This window comes from Leiobunum rupestre, chromosome 9 (genome assembly GCF_980474605.1).
Source record: "Leiobunum rupestre chromosome 9, qqLeiRupe1.1.hap1, whole genome shotgun sequence".
NCBI lineage: Eukaryota > Metazoa > Arthropoda > Arachnida > Opiliones > Sclerosomatidae > Leiobunum > Leiobunum rupestre.
In genome coordinates, this window is record NC_143392.1 from 56,602,094 (window position 1) to 56,618,030 (window position 15,937).

The 15,937-nt window shown below is 35.2% G+C and overlaps 1 protein-coding gene across 1 annotated transcript; it reads right to left on the reverse strand.

Moving 5' to 3' along the window:
* Positions 1–14,775: 14,775 nt before the first annotated feature.
* Positions 14,776–15,665, reverse strand: LOC149931582 (uncharacterized). The gene is made up of 4 exons (XM_090157999.1): positions 15,545–15,665; positions 15,410–15,494; positions 15,115–15,339; positions 14,776–14,941 (listed from the first exon to the last, which is right to left on the reverse strand). Exons 1-4 carry the CDS (start codon positions 15,663–15,665, stop codon positions 14,776–14,778), a joined length of 597 nt encoding a protein of 198 aa, XP_090014125.1.
* Between the last annotated feature and the right edge of the window lie 272 nt (positions 15,666–15,937).

The following is a 15,937-nucleotide window of genomic DNA, read 5'->3' on the forward strand; positions in this document are numbered from 1 at the left end:
AGTTTAAACATAAATGAAGTATACACCCCATTCTAAGTAGTTTAAATTTTTGCTTTTTATATTCTATACTTTGATGGAATCACGCGATACCCTAACACTCAGGTCATCCACCCGGCGTTATTACTAACACGAACGTGCCAAGTTGTTCGAAACCATGTGTATATGAACAAAAAGATAAAAAAATGGCTCCTAAGAAGGTTTGTCACATCATATTAGTAGTTGGTTTTAGCAATTAAAACGGATATCGTTTGCAATGTAATTATTGCGAAAATTATATCTTCAGCCATGCAAGCTGAAACATAGTTAGCGCATTTACCTTCCGAGCTTCAAAAAGAGATCGCGAGAGCGTTCTTGCGCGGAGTAAAAAGCCAAAAACTCGCCTTGACTGCAGCGCCAGCCCCCACACAGTGGCGCTTTTTAAATCTTAGCTCTATAATAGCCTATTCCCCGTTCTTACGTGCAACAATTTAAATAAGAATATGGGTATAGGGTTTGGTGCATTGATGGAGGAATACGGAGTTCAGAGAAACAGTGGACACGCCCTCAGATTTAAGTTAAGGATTATGTTTGCATTTGTAACCACTAAATAACGCTTCCAAAAATTATCATAAAAATTATATCCACGATGACGGAAATATATTAAAGTAAATTGAAAGCAATAAAAGTAAGGTTATTTTGAACAAATTTAGAAAAATCGTGTCAACGAGGAAACGAGAGCCAAATAAAAATATCAATAGTTGATTTCGTTTTTATTGAAAATTTAAATATTCTTTAAAAATGCTCGTTTCGGACAATTTCAATTTTGTTAATCAGATTTATCAAGCTTAAGAAGGCTTAAAGTAATTTCAAATAAAAAAATATTAAAATTCCAAGGGCCAACCCCTCATTACAGCTGGTTAAAAGCTTTAGTCCCATTCGACCGAAATCCCATTCGACCGAAGGCGGTTTTTGAGGTGTCCCATTTGACCGAATTCCGCCGAAACGTGCGGTTTTTATAAGTCCCATTCGACCGAACGCTTTTATGTGTCCCATTTGACCAAACGCTGCTATATAAATTGGCTTTTGCTATGTTTTCAATTTAGAATCCTTTGAAATCTCAAAATGAAGTAGCACTCTCCCTACTAGATGCAGTAGCTATGAATTTAGCTATGCCATTTTAATATCTTTGTACTATGCATTTATTTGAAAATAAAATGGAATGAGCATGAATTATATTTTTATCTTCACCTAGTCAAGAAAAGTAACTGAACCAAAACTGAAATAGTAAACTTAACCAACTCTAACCTAACCTAACCTTACCTAACCTAACCTAACCTAACCTAAACATGGATCTTCGATAGTACACACCTTATAAATAAAATAGCAAATCACCCCGCCAATTGGGCTACATTTTAAAATTCTTTCGGTCGAATGGGATTTCGGTCGAATGGGATTTCGGTCAAATGGGAATAAACGGGTTGAAAGGCGAATTAACTTCCCTTATCTCACTATACGACTGTTCAGGGGCTAACTTGATTGTTGCTATCTTATTGTGTTAAAGAAATTGATCGTCGAATAATTAAATGTTATTTAGAAGGTATTTTTTGTTAAAATAAGTTGTAACTCTTCTATCCTATGGGGTGTAGTGAAACAGAAACGTTAATATTGGATCACCCACTAATAAAATATGATAAGTTTGTATACATAGACGGACAAAACATATTTCATCGCAATTTCTTTCATATGACTAAAACACGCGATCCCCAATGAAAAGGTCAACCATTTGTAGAAAATATGAACGGAAATTACGGTTTGGTCCAAATAGCTTAGAATTCTTTGTGAAGACCTAGAAAATACATCTATATATAGATAAACGGATGTTTGTATATATATTTGTTACCTTTTATGCACCCCCAAGATAATTGTCCGATTCGCCCGTAATTTGGCCTGTGGCATTGTGGTCCCTACCGTCAGGTTTTAGGGGCGTCTTGAGATTGCTAACCTTCCTAGTTTTTGACCACGGCCCCCCGGGACCATTAACTGGTGACCGCAGGACCGAAACACCTGTCCTCGCCAGCCTCGCGCTGTCAAACGACGCTGGCATTCTGGCGCTGTTTGCCTCACTTAGCTGCTGCGTGGCACGACCTTCGTCCCTTTTCGCTTACGTTCGTTCTCTTTTCTTATGCAGACACCTTTGCCCGGGCCACAGAGTTCTTTCGGCTGCGTTCGCTACTCGCCAATCTGCTTACTCCGAACGGAGAAACTAAAAATATAGTGTACAAAAATAATTACATCTAAAACTAATCAAAGAAAACAAATATATTTTACTATTATGATATTTTGCACTATTAAACGTTTGCAATTTAAAAATTCCTATTTACTATTAAAAAATTATTTAATTTGCATATTTAAATTATTCAGCTAGTATTTTATTTAAATCGAATTGGTTTTTTTATAAGCGAAGATACAATTATATTTTTAAAAGGTCCCCTACGCCTGAAAATCACCCGCAAATTATCGGAAAATCGCGACTCGATCTTCCAGGCAAACCGCGAAGATCGCTTCAATTGCAATTCCTTTGCAAATGAACAGCATGGCGAGACAATGAAACCAGTGTGCTACCGAGGAGAGACTGCGACAGCCTGGTCTGCAACTCATCCCTGGACTAGTCCATGATCGAGAAGCTAGCTTGGCACCTTTGTGATGAAAATACCTCCACCAACGTGCCACGCTAGCAACGCACAGAACTTAAAAAATATACCGTTAAAATGTTAAGAAGAAACAAGAATTCGGTTTTCCTATTTCTCTGATATCTAAAATCTTCTACCCTTAAACATCTCACTTCAATTTTTATTTGAAACTTAACAATGTCTTGAAATGCAATTTTTTTGTGTTGCACTATATCAAAAATATGCATTACCAATTCTATTAAAAAATGTATAAATTTTTTCTAAAGCTTCCTATATATATTGTTTCTATAGAAATTGGTGGTATTCCATTCAAGGCTTTGTCTTTACAATAATTTTTATATATAGTCTACAGGACCCTATTTAACAGGTCATTTTACTATATAACCAATAAAGCTACCCTCGTCAACGCGCGGGTGAAACTTATGTGAGTGTACAGCTTGATTGCAATGAAGTTACGTCTACACTTTTATAAGTTTCATAAATACGTTTCTAAGGAATGGATATCATGTCTATTAAAGGTGAGAGAACAGGGTTTTTTATGTAAAAAAGTGAGACCAACGATTTTGTAGGAAACTAAGCATTGTCGTATAACGCATTTTCCGTGCAACTAGTCTTTGCACCCATAGCTTTTGGCCAAGTCAGCTTTATGGACAATGCGGCAATAAAATTAAACGTTATTTGTGGAAATATATTAATTTTGATCCTTTTTATTTTATTTATCAAAATCCGAATAAATTTAAAGTACATTTTTAAAGGCATATAATTGTTTCGCTTCATGTGCTTGAAGCGATTTTCGCCCGAGATGTTATTATTACGTGGAGCTCTACCTATAGTCACGCACTGCCAGACACAGGTATCGCTTCTTCAGCCGAAGCGAGAGAGAGAGCGCGCGAGGAGTAAACAACTCGCCTTCACTACAGCGCCGCTGGGTGGCGCTAGTAGAAACTTAACTCCGGCTGAGCTTCCATGTAGTCCCTGACACCGCCGACCTCCGCCTCGCCGTCAAAGCCTTTCCGCAGCAGCAGCTGAGATCGAACGAACAAATCCCTAATGGGATTTTTTTTCATTGCCGATGATAGAATATTTCCTTTAAAAATAAAATGATGGTTTTTATTAAAAAAAATATAAAGCGGATAAAGATGTAAAACATTTTTACTGAAAGAGGAACCCCTGCCATAGCGATTGTATTACATTAAATTATAGTTTTGAATAGTCTTGGCTCGGAGCTTTCTTTAAAGCATCTAGTCCACCCTTTTAATTTAATTGAGATTTCGCCACAGAGTTTAACAACATTTCAAAATTGATAACAGGAACTCCAAATACATTTTTGGGTTAGGAAACTTAGACAGAATTAATTTAAAATTAATCTCAAAAATTCATTAAAGGATTTGTGTTAGCAAAATTAGCAATCTTCGTTTTATTCTTACTAAGCTAGAATGGCTGTGTTTAGACAATTTTAAGCGTTGCTCCTAATCTCCGCCATGATCCAAAAGAAGCTCGTTCTAAATGATACATTTTCAGGAATCTCATTTGATCCCTTTAACTAGATGTTTAAGTAATTTAGCAGAGTGACCTCTATTACTTACAAATACCGTTAACCCCAACGAGTTGTTATGGAAGAGTAACCTGAATAGCTCTGGGGAAAACTCCTTAAACCAGTGGGGAGAAAACTTGCAAACTCAACGAAGAAGGAGTTGCTCCGAGTTTTCACCCAGTTCCACAAGCTGGCATCCAACCCAGCTCCTCTTGCTGATATCTTTTATTCTCTTTAAAGGGTGTTTTCATTTTATAGGCCCAGGTATTTTTCTCGAAATCTATACCTTCTAGAAATGTGAAATTTGCAGTACGTACTCTCTTTGGGAGATCGTGGTTACATGTATTTGTGAATATCAGAAAAATCGTGAAATTGTTCACGGTTTTAGTATTTGTTGTTGTTGAACACTAGGTGGTAGACGAAAAGTTTCAATGAGTAAATTGAAAGGAAAAATAACAAGTTGGTACTACCCAAATGTTTTTACGCCTCATGTAATTGTAATTATTATCTGTGAAAAATGAACATGTTTTGATCCAAATCATTGTTTTACCTTTACAAATTAAATGTTAGAACAAGTGCAATTTAAAAAAAAATACAGTAGGACCCCGCACACGTTTTCTAGTGACAAGAAGTTGCTGTTTGTTACTAAACAGGAAAAATTAGTTTTTAGGGTCTACAAAATGTCTAATTTATGCGAACTGAATTTTTGAAAGCCTTTTTTTTTGGACTTCTGATTCGTTTAAAATGTGGGGCCGTTTTAGTAAAATTTCACTGGTTCTAGGCCTAATACTTAATTTGTAATGTGTTAGAACAAGTGCAATTTTATAAGGAATTACAGTAGGACCCAATACACGTTTTCTAGGGACAAAAAGTTGGTGTTTTTTTATTAAACAAGAAAAATTAGTTTTTAGGGTCTACAAAATGTCTAATTTATGGCAACTTAATTTCCGAAAGCTTTTTTGGCTTTTCTGATTCTTTTAAAATGTGGTCCGTTTTAGTATTTAAAGTGCCCCAGCTTGGTTTGAAAAACATTATCTCAAAATAATCCGGGAAAAAAGTATGAATCTCCGAGCTGTTGCTTACTTGGAAGTAGACGGCAATGTGAATCCCAGATTCCGTGTACATGGACGTCATCACACTAATATGGAAGACACAGTCATCGCCTACTTTGTCGCTTACCCTCGAGCAAGTTTTAAAATGGCATGCTTCGATTTGGATTTGTCAAAATATTATGTCTGGAATGTCCTTAACAACCAAAAATCTCAACCATTTCGTGCGACGCTCTAGCAAGCACTTCACGATGGTGATCAGCGCCTGAGGTTGGATTTTGGTAACTCGGTCAGTACCATGGCGGATGCCAACGAAGATTTCCCCCGTTTTATCCTGGCGTCTGACGAGTGTTCCTTTGGAAGGGACGGCCCATTTAACCACCAGAATAACCATATGTGGAGGAATGTAAATCAACCCTGGTGATTTCCACTTCACAATCAAGAACAATTCCGCTCAAACGTCTAGGCAGGTCTACTAGGAGATCGGGGGCGGTCCGCCCTGGGTGCCACCTGGTTTGGAGCTATTTGGGGGTTACACCCGACTGTGAAAACACAAACTATAGAGACTAGTAAGTAGCCCACCATGATATCCACCCCGAGTGTCACCAATGCTAGCTACGCCACTGCAAGGAGGAAGTACACAAGACGGCAGTCACTAGTGAAGACGACTTGCGCCAGAGAATCATTGCAGCGTTCCAACTCGTTACTCCAGATATGGTCCTTTGTTAGTCCCAGAATGTGATTCATCGCGTACGGATTTGTATAGCAGCGGACGTTGGAATTATTGAACCGTATTTGTAAAAAACTTTCTGTAATTCCTTTTATAATAATTGCACTTGTTCTAACACTTAATGTGTAAAAGTAAAACAATAATTTGGCTTAAAACATGTTCATTTTTCACAGACAATCATTACAATAACATGAGGCGTAAAACCATTTGGGTAGTACCAACTTGTTATTTTTCATGACCTATTGTTTCAGGGACAAAATGTAGGATTTTGACTTTACCTACTCCATTAAAGGTTTTCGAGTATGCTCTACAACTTACTCATGAAAACCTTCGGTCTACCACCTAGCGTTCAAAAACAACAATTGCTAAAACCGTGAAAAATTTCACGATCTTTCTGAAATTCACAAATAACAACGATCTCCACCGAGAGAGTGCATACTGAAAAATTTACCTTTCTAGAAGGTATAGCTTTTGAGAAAAATGCCTGGGCCTATCAACCGAAGACGCCCTGTATAATTATCTTCCGTTCTAAATTGAAACGCTCTCCATAATATAAAAAAGTTTTAATTATCTTTAAATTAAATATCATAACCATTTTAAATATATAATTTATTTGGTTATTTAATTTGCCAATAATTACTGTGTTTCTTTATTTTTCATTGAAGGCCGATTCGAATTTAGTTTAATGAAAGCCATTGAATTGATTGTATCTATTATCAAATCTATTATCAAATTGAAGGCGTGGCACAGTAATAGATTTTAAGACTCGGTTATAATAGTAAGTTTCAAGAAGGGCAAAATTGAATCTTTCACGCTACGTCGGTGGGCGGTTTATCGAATATAACCTTTCTTCATTTTGGCAAAGAGTGTTTTAAATATCTCTGTTGTCAACATATCTATAACCTACACTTATTTGTGAGGATATTTTTGAGTGCTTAATAGAAAGTGTGGGAGGGTGATAGGAGCGGAAAATCTTTTGCAAATTGCGTGACTGTGCCATTGTGTCACAAAAGTAGTGCGACCCTTTAGAAGAGAATACAGCACTCAAAGCTTTAGTATTCCAGACAGAGATTTCGAGCAAAACCTTTCACGTTAAATGTAACCAAGTAGCGAACGCTCTCTGCAACGACTAAAATCGTTTTTGACAAATTTGGTTTCAAACTTTCGTTAAACACCTCATCCACGTAGAAGATATTTTAAATGGTTGGACAAGCAACCCCTCAAAGACACTTGAACAAGCTTCTTCGACGGTCTTATTTGATCCGCTGTTGCTAAGAAAACACTTTAAACAGTAAGTAAAAAATTTACTTCACAATGACAGCAATAGATCATTCTTGACCGTCACCTGCAGTAGTGTAAAAACATTTCCGCCGGGCACTCGGACAAAAATTCAGAAAAATGATAACTGGACTTTCGCGAAAAATTGGCCCTTGTCCGAAATATAAGGAACTCTAAATGTTATCACGAACTCATGGTCCTACGTGTGTGCTACTTAAAAGGTCCCCGAAATGAGTGGACCCCAAAAATTTTAATAGCGTCACTATACTTCGTGTTTCTTCAATAAGGTCAGTTGCGTTGAAGACTACTTTTCCTGACATTTATTAATTATCATTTATTTATTTTTTTATTTATTTTTTATTTATTTAAAAAAAATTTCAAAAAGTTTTTACATGGTTTACTTAAAAAACATTTTTCCATTTTTTTCAATGAATAAACCGGTTGCCAAAAAATTGGGATACCACGAAATTTGATATTTTTTGTGGCACTCCCTCTCCATAACCACGATGTTTAACAAACGATTATTAAAATATTCTTTAAGCAATTTCAAGCTATCATCATTACAATTATTCATTTTTTTATTATAGGTGAAATATATAGACAGCTTACTAATGGCAATTATATTTTTGGATACGTTTGCGGAGGGGTCTGACTTTACATCGTACAACCAATAATTTGTTTTTTTTCATTTTAAAATCTTTGCTATAATTACAGATAAAATTGTTTACACTATTTAAAAACGCTTGTGTTATATTACAGTTAAAAAACATATGTTTAGTGTCACTGGTAGTACTGTTGCATCATTTAAGCAGTATTACCGAATAACCCCCAAAAGACATTACCCATATTCTCCTCTGAATAATTAAAACAATTAATAATTAAAAAATATTTAAAAAACAATAAATTTTACAATAACTATAAAAATCAGTAGTTTTAGAAATACACGTGATAGAATTACGTTATTTAAAAAAATTAAAATAAGGAAATTTGGTAATTTTACAATTTTTATTAACGTTAGTTAATAAATAAGTTTAATATATAACAATTTGGTAATTACGTTAAATTTAATGAAAATTTTAAATGAAAGTTAAAAAGTTGTAAAGTAACCTCATTCAAAAATGACCAGTGATAAAAAAATTCAACTTTTAAAAACAAGTAATTCAGTAATAATTTTATTTAAAAATATTTAGATAAAAGTTGTATAGCTAAGTTGTTTTAAAATTATATGAAAATAAGATTTTAAAAATAATTAGTTTGAAACCCCGTAAATTAAAATGAAACTATTTAAAAGGAAGAATTTCCAATTAAACACATTCGAAACTAATCGCTTTCACAAGAAAAATTGCGACACTCGATTGAAATGTTATCCAAGTGCTTTAAAAATACATTTAAAATAGATGAGTCTTTTTCATTTATAAATTTGAACCGCTAATTGCAGCCGAAACAAATAACCTAGGGTCAATGGAGGTAAGTGTGATCAGGGGGTAAGTGTGATCACCCCTTATTATTTCCCCAAAAATTATTAAATCAAAATATTTGATGAATGGATATTGAAATATATTTAATTGTACACATTTTGCATATTTCAATATTAATATAAATTAAATTTCGTTTTTAAAAATTTTAGTTGAAAAAATGTTATACTCTTCTACTCGTGTTAAGAGATTTTATGCCCAATAGAAAAGTTCTGTAATTTTTTTTTCTAACTGATAAACCGGTTTTACATTTTAGTATTTTATAGTTTGCTTAACCTTTTACCTGCTAGGATAATTTCGTGTTTTTGCTAATATTTTGAGGTTTTCAAAATTTAATCTGAAAAAAGTCTTTCAAAATTTGCAGTGCGGGGTAAGTGTGACCACACGAATATATTATTTTACACCTATCAAAAAAATAAGCTTTTTGGGACGTCATATTTATCCGCTGTATGCCATTTCTTTGCGATTGGTCAAGGATTTCAAGTAATCACATTTACCCCACCCCTATCATACTTGCCACGCATTTTGGCATTTAGCCTCGCAGCAAGAGGAGCCGGGTTCGATCCCAGTTTGTGGCACTGGGTGAAAATCCGGAACCACTCCTTCTGCGTTGAGTTTGTAAGTTATCTCCCCACTGGATAAAGGGGTTTTCCACCGAGATCTTCGGTTTCCCCTTCCCAATAAAACTTGCTGAGGTTAACGGTAATAGTTAGTGTAGGGAGCTGTTGGCTCGCGTGGCATGGAGGGATTGCCACCACCCTCCTACGCATTGTAACCCGGCCACCTGTTACTTGATCACGCACAAGCAGCATTGCTTATGTGGTCGAAGGTGGTGCCTTGGGTATTAGCTCTATTTAAAAAAAAGAAAAGTGTGATCAGTAACAGAGTTAAATTAAATAATTAATATTTATATCACTATTTAATTGATATTATATTTGATTGCGTGGTTGTGTAGGATAAAGTGGACGTATTAATTGTGCTGATTCTTAAGAGGGTGCTATTTTTCGTTTAAGAGTAATTTCAAGTAAACGCCCAAAACATATTTTGATCACACTTACCTCCATTGAACCTACTTAATAATAAAAATCAACAAGTAAATCTCTACAATTAGGCGTTTGTCAAATTGACAGAAAAAATCAGGCTTTACAAATCTCACTTTAAATTGAATAGCTCCTCCCATTTCCGTACCTTGCGATGGAAAATTCAGACTCTAATCATTATCTGTGGGGTTTTAACGCTTAATTTTGATGAACCTAAAATTATAATGCTGATGAGGGAATATTTCTTCCCCTTAGTTGTGACCTTACTACATCTACGTCTACTACTATTACTAGGTCTATTTCTAACTTCTAATAATCACGTTTTAGTAAAGACCTTTCATAGCAAAAGTTTAAACGGTATCAGAATAAATTACAAAACAATTTAATAATTATTTAAATTTACCTTTTAAACTAGATGTTTTCTAAGAAATTTAGCCCCATGTCCTAAATTTTCCCAGAAGTCGTTGACCTTAAATAGCCTATCTTATTTATATTATTATAATTATTAAAGCGTTACTTGCACGATATGTCATCGATTGAATTTAGTATAAAGTTCGTACTTTCTAAGTAAATGAAGGTCTACAGATTCCAAAAATGTTGGTTTATGCCAAAAATATTAGACGGTAATTTTTAAATTAAATTTGAAACATTTAAATTTTGGCGGGCAGAAATGCTTTTTGCGCCAGCTAGCGGCCGCACCTGGTACTTTCGATCAGGCGCTTAATTCGTATGTCTTACGTCACGAGTCATGCGGTTATACATCATCTGCTTATATTTTCGTTTCGGTAGTCTTTACATTAGTTGGTTTTATTATCGGAAGAGTTTCTTTTTTGTCTTCATTTTTAACCACAAGTGATTATTTCCTAGTTTTAGTGTTAAATTTATATATAATAAATATAGTACAACTCCTCCACTAACTTAAGTCTGCGAACAGAAGCTGGGTAATAAGCTAAGGCTTAAGGCAACGTTTTATGACAGTATGGCCACTAAAATATATTATTCGTGTGTCGCGCCTGGTTGTAATTACAATAGTAGAAATCCAGGTAAAATTGAATCGCAAAAATCTGGTCTCGTGTTTCATCTATTTCCTAAAAATGAAACCCTTCGCAATGAGTGGCTTGTTAATTTGGGCAAGCTGGAATATAAAGTTGTATCAACAAGTCGTGTCTGCTCATGCCACTTCACTCCTCTTAAATTTGAAAAGAATCCACATGCATTTGTTGGTTTAAACATATCAGACATACCTAACCCAAGGCGACTAAATCGTGATGCGGCTCCAACTCTTTTTGGAGAACACTCAATTGAAATCATCCCAGCCCCTACACAACAAGAGGTTGAAATGGAAATTCCCAGTGATTCGGCTTTGATGTCTGTTAGTGATGATAAGGATCGTTTAGTTTCTGATTTAGAAAGTACCTCCGCCCTTCAAAACGAGGAAAATCTTTGGTAAGTATTTAGGCTTAAGGGTAAGAAAATTGCTTCGTATAACGATTTTATTTCTTATAAACATTAGGAATCTTCAATTCTGGATTTACCCACATGGATTAAGAAACCTGACAAATCTGTTGGGTTGCAGACTCTCATTCGGCTCTCAACCCACTCTAAAAGTTGTCAGGTTGCAATATCTCCTCGAAGGTCATCTAAAAAACTCAAACTCTTTGGAAACTAAAACATAATTGTAAGATATGTGCATATGATATTTTGTATATACAGTATTAATGACAAGGTCTTAATATTTTATCAAGCTACTCCTCAAATGGTTGATAAATCAACCCAAACTGTATTTTTTGAAGAAAATGTCCAAGATTTTATGAAGTCGAGGTCCGAGGATGATCAATATGATTATGAAATAGAAACTGATGATGATGGTACAAAAGTAGACCCACTAGATATAAGCTACACTCCATCGGAAATTTAATCTGACGATAATAAGAGGTGATTATTTATTGAATGATTTTAGTTGCAATATACTTTTATTGGCATTCTATTTTTAATTTAGTTCCAGGAAATTTCATACAGATTTTGATATAATAAAAGACTCAAAATTTATTGTTTTCGAGGCTGCGCTCCTCCAACTTTTCATATTCTGCTCTCAATGTTTGTTGAAATGCACGAATATCAGCACCACTATTAAAGAGTCAATGATAACTGTCCATACCGAGTGCCCAAATAATCATAAATTGACATGGAACAGTCAGCCTGAAATAGGTCGAAAGCCAGCTTTGAATGTTCTAATTGCAGCTGGAATTCTTTTTTCTGGCTTAAGTCCTGCTAAAGCGTTACGTATGCTTAAATTTTCTGGAGTTCAGATGTTTGATCTTAGTACTTATTATCGTATGCAAAGAGCTTTCCTCTGGCGTGCCGTGAAAAATGTAATTTTAACTCTATTTAATTAACCTAACTTGATTTAACAAATTGTGTACATTGAAGGCTTGGGACTCGGAGCAACAGGCCTTATTGATCTCTCTACAAGGAACAACTTTAAAACTTGGAGGTGATTGAAGAATTGACAGGTAATAAAACTGGGAACTGCTTCCTTTTTTCTTTTTTTAAAACCAAATTAAATTTATATATTATTATTTAAAGTCCTGGTCATAGTGCTAAGTATTTAAGCTACTGCTTCTTAGAAAGCAGTATAAAAAATTGTTCACCTTGTTTTGATTCAGGTATGTAATATCAAGGGCGTATTTAAGGGGGATTTGGGGATTTGACTCACCTCCCCAATGTTGGTAACAGGGGGGGGGGATGTTAAACAAAAAACTAAAACCTTTGTCCTGAGGTGGCTGAGTGGTTATCACTTTCGTCTCGCAGCAAGAGGAGCCGGGTTCGATCCCAGCTTGTGGCACTGGGTGAAAATCCGGAACTACTCCTTCTGCGTAGAGTTTGCAAGTTCTCTCCCCAAGGGCTTAAGGGGTTTTCCCCGAGATCTTCGGTTTCCCCTTCTCATAAAAACCTGCAGAGGTTAACGGTAATAGTAAGTGTAGGGAGCTCTCCTACGCAGTACAACCCGGGCACTAGTTAAACGGTCGTATAAGTCTCAAGATGAGTTAGGATTGTAGTGGTGCCCAGGGTATTAGCCTAGCTGAGGTTTTTTCACCTCCCCCCTGAAATCAAATCCTGGATATGCCCTTGTGTAATATCAGAAGTATGTAATATATTATTTCTGAGAGACCATTTTTTATTTAGAGTAACCAAGTAAAGAGTAGTGTGGCTATGGAGTTAGAGGGATTAAAGCAAGGCATAAAATATCTACTGGATAAAGGATTTGCAATAGGGTCTATGGTAACTGATAGACATATTTCAATCAGAGCGTTTCTGAAAAAAACCTATCCCAAAATAAAACACCTGTTTGATTGTTGGCACCTAGTAAAATGTAATTATTTTTAATGTTGGTATATTATTATATTTTTATAAAGGAAATAAACTATTATTACAGCTGTTAAATCTAAAATTGCATCAGTATGTGGGAAGAAAAAGTACATGGAAGTATTGTTGGCTTGAAGCAAAAGTGTACAAAATCATTTGTATTGACTCGCTGCAACTTCTGATGCTAATGGTCAGTTGATGGCAGCGAAGTGGGAATCCTTACTGAACCATGTTATAAATAAACATGAGGGTCACAGTGGTCCCTACAAAGCTTGTGAGCACGGTTCTTTAGATAATGAACGTCGCAAAAGATGGCTTATTCCAAGTTGGTTTTCTTTTTCATATTTTATTATTTTTTGGGTAATTTATATATATTTTTTCAGATTCTAACCCTTACATGGCTTTGGAAAAACTAGTTCTGAAGCTATCTAAAGATGTGGCACAAGTTTCATCAGCCTGCCAGACTTCCTCAGTAGAAGCGTTTCATGCAGTTGTCATTCAGTTTGCACCAAAATATACGCACTACTCGTATTTTGGAATGATGAGCAGGTATGTACCATTGCATATCCATAAAGTCTATTTTGGTGGAAGAGTTTGTGATGAATTATAACAATAAAATATGTAAAATATAAGGTAATATTGGCTTAAAGCCTAACTATTCGGTATTTGGTTTGAAAACTATTATTTGTTTCGGTATTCGATAAAAATAAGGGGATTCGACCCCGCGACAGCTTAGGGGGCCCTTTTCATTTCAATTTACTGTGGGAGGGAATAATTTGTGTAAATGTTTCCAGAGCTAAAGATTACTAGGGACATTACTAACCTGCCAGCAGGGGGTCCAAGATCTGTCGTTACGCCACTGGATTTATGCAGTGATATCATTTTCTCAAACCTTCCAGGGGCTTATTATAGGCTTCTGCGTGTACTAATTAAAACATTTATCTTCAGATTACTATTGGCTGCTTTGCATTTTAATGAGAACTCATCTAAAATGCAAGCTACAACTGTCAATGGAACAAGGCGGTGGAATATATTTTTCCCAAAATTCAAGAAAGGTGAATACTCTCTACGGCCAATAATGGAAGCGTCTACTTATGGTAAGAATAATTTTCCTAATGTATCATCATCTAAAATTTCTAAAAATTATCTATTTGTTGTGGTAGATTATGTCAGTAAAATTATGTCAAATTCGGTAGAATAGAGTGAAGAGACATATGAAACTGGTTTAAAAAAGACAGAACCTGTTCTGGGTGTAGCCCCAAAATCAATGTGCTCTGAGTATCCTCACCCCACCAAGGAAGAGGCACTAACTTCATATGCCTTAAGCCGAAGGTTTTCATTTGAATAATATTTAAATCATAAAGCTAGGACATCAATAAAAAACTTAAAATTTTGGCAAAATATTTCTTTATTTTACACTATTTGAAACGCTCTAAACATGGAAAATATAAACACCCTCTTAAAGGGATGGCATGAAAAAACTAGTTTGTCAAATTATTATTATGTGAAATGCATATAAAGGGTGAAAATAAGTGAGAGGGGAGGAAAAAAGTTATAATATTTTGTGATTAGTTAAGTGAGGATGGCAAAAAAAATCTTTCGCTGTGAGGAAAGAAATACGCACTGGGTACTAATTAATTTCTGGGCCTCAGTATGTAAGGCCGGAAACCACAAATGTCATCGGAAGGAAATGCCTGTCTAATTTTTCTCACCACGCAACTGGGAATTGGGAAACGCTGATGCGGTATCACCCAAAAACACCATCTAATAAACCTCCGATAAGCCAAGTATCTGTAAGTCCTGGAAAAAAAATCATTTTATATACTTAGGTAAAATATTTTTAGCACCACCTCCATGGTTAAAAAAAAGAAGTAAGTTTACAAATAATATCACAAAACTAATAACGTATCACCCTGTTATAACTAAAATAATATCTTTTCGGGGACTCTGAATCGGGTGGGTTTAAAACTTACTTATGAATCAAGCCTTCAGCTGGTTGCCTTATCATAACTCCAGGTTCGGGGTTGTGAAACTCTTGGTATGCTAAATTCAGCATCGGAATGCTTGTGCAAACATGATGAAATTCACAATGTTGGGTTATGCATAGATCTTCTATTTTTGAACTTATCTCTTCTGGCTCTTGGCAGCAGCAACATTCTACAGCAAGAGGCATAGGGGTGCAATTCACACAAACACACCTATGATTGGAATGACAACAGTATTAAACTTATGTCAACTAATAATATTTATAGTCAGATTTCTACGTACCAATCATTATTTTGTAAACGTTCATTTAAGGGATCCTCTACCTCTTGATTTTCATTTTCTGATTCCTCATCAGTAAGGGCCAAAGCTCAAATTGGTAGGGCAAAATACCATGAATTTGACCAACATTTTCTGTACCTAAGCCTATTTCACCTTCAAAATCTATTGAATTTTCTGAACCAGATTCATCAGTGACTGATGACGCGCTTTCAGAATCAAAATCCGAGTAATAAATTGATTCCTCGCTCGAATCACTCATACTTATCAAGTAAATCTACCGAAAATTGTATCCTAGGCTTAACTGGATGTTAGACAGTTAGAGTAAATCACTTGATTACAATCCAGGATTTTTATTGGGCTCAGAAGTAGTCTTAGTAATTGAATCACAGCAACGGATAATCGTTACGTCATTTTTAACCACTCCTTACGACCTATTTCCAAAAGCCAGCTTTTTCATTAATTATTTTTAATTATATCGCATTTTGTTTAATCAAACTAGGTCCAAATTTACTTTCTTATACCTTAATGCTA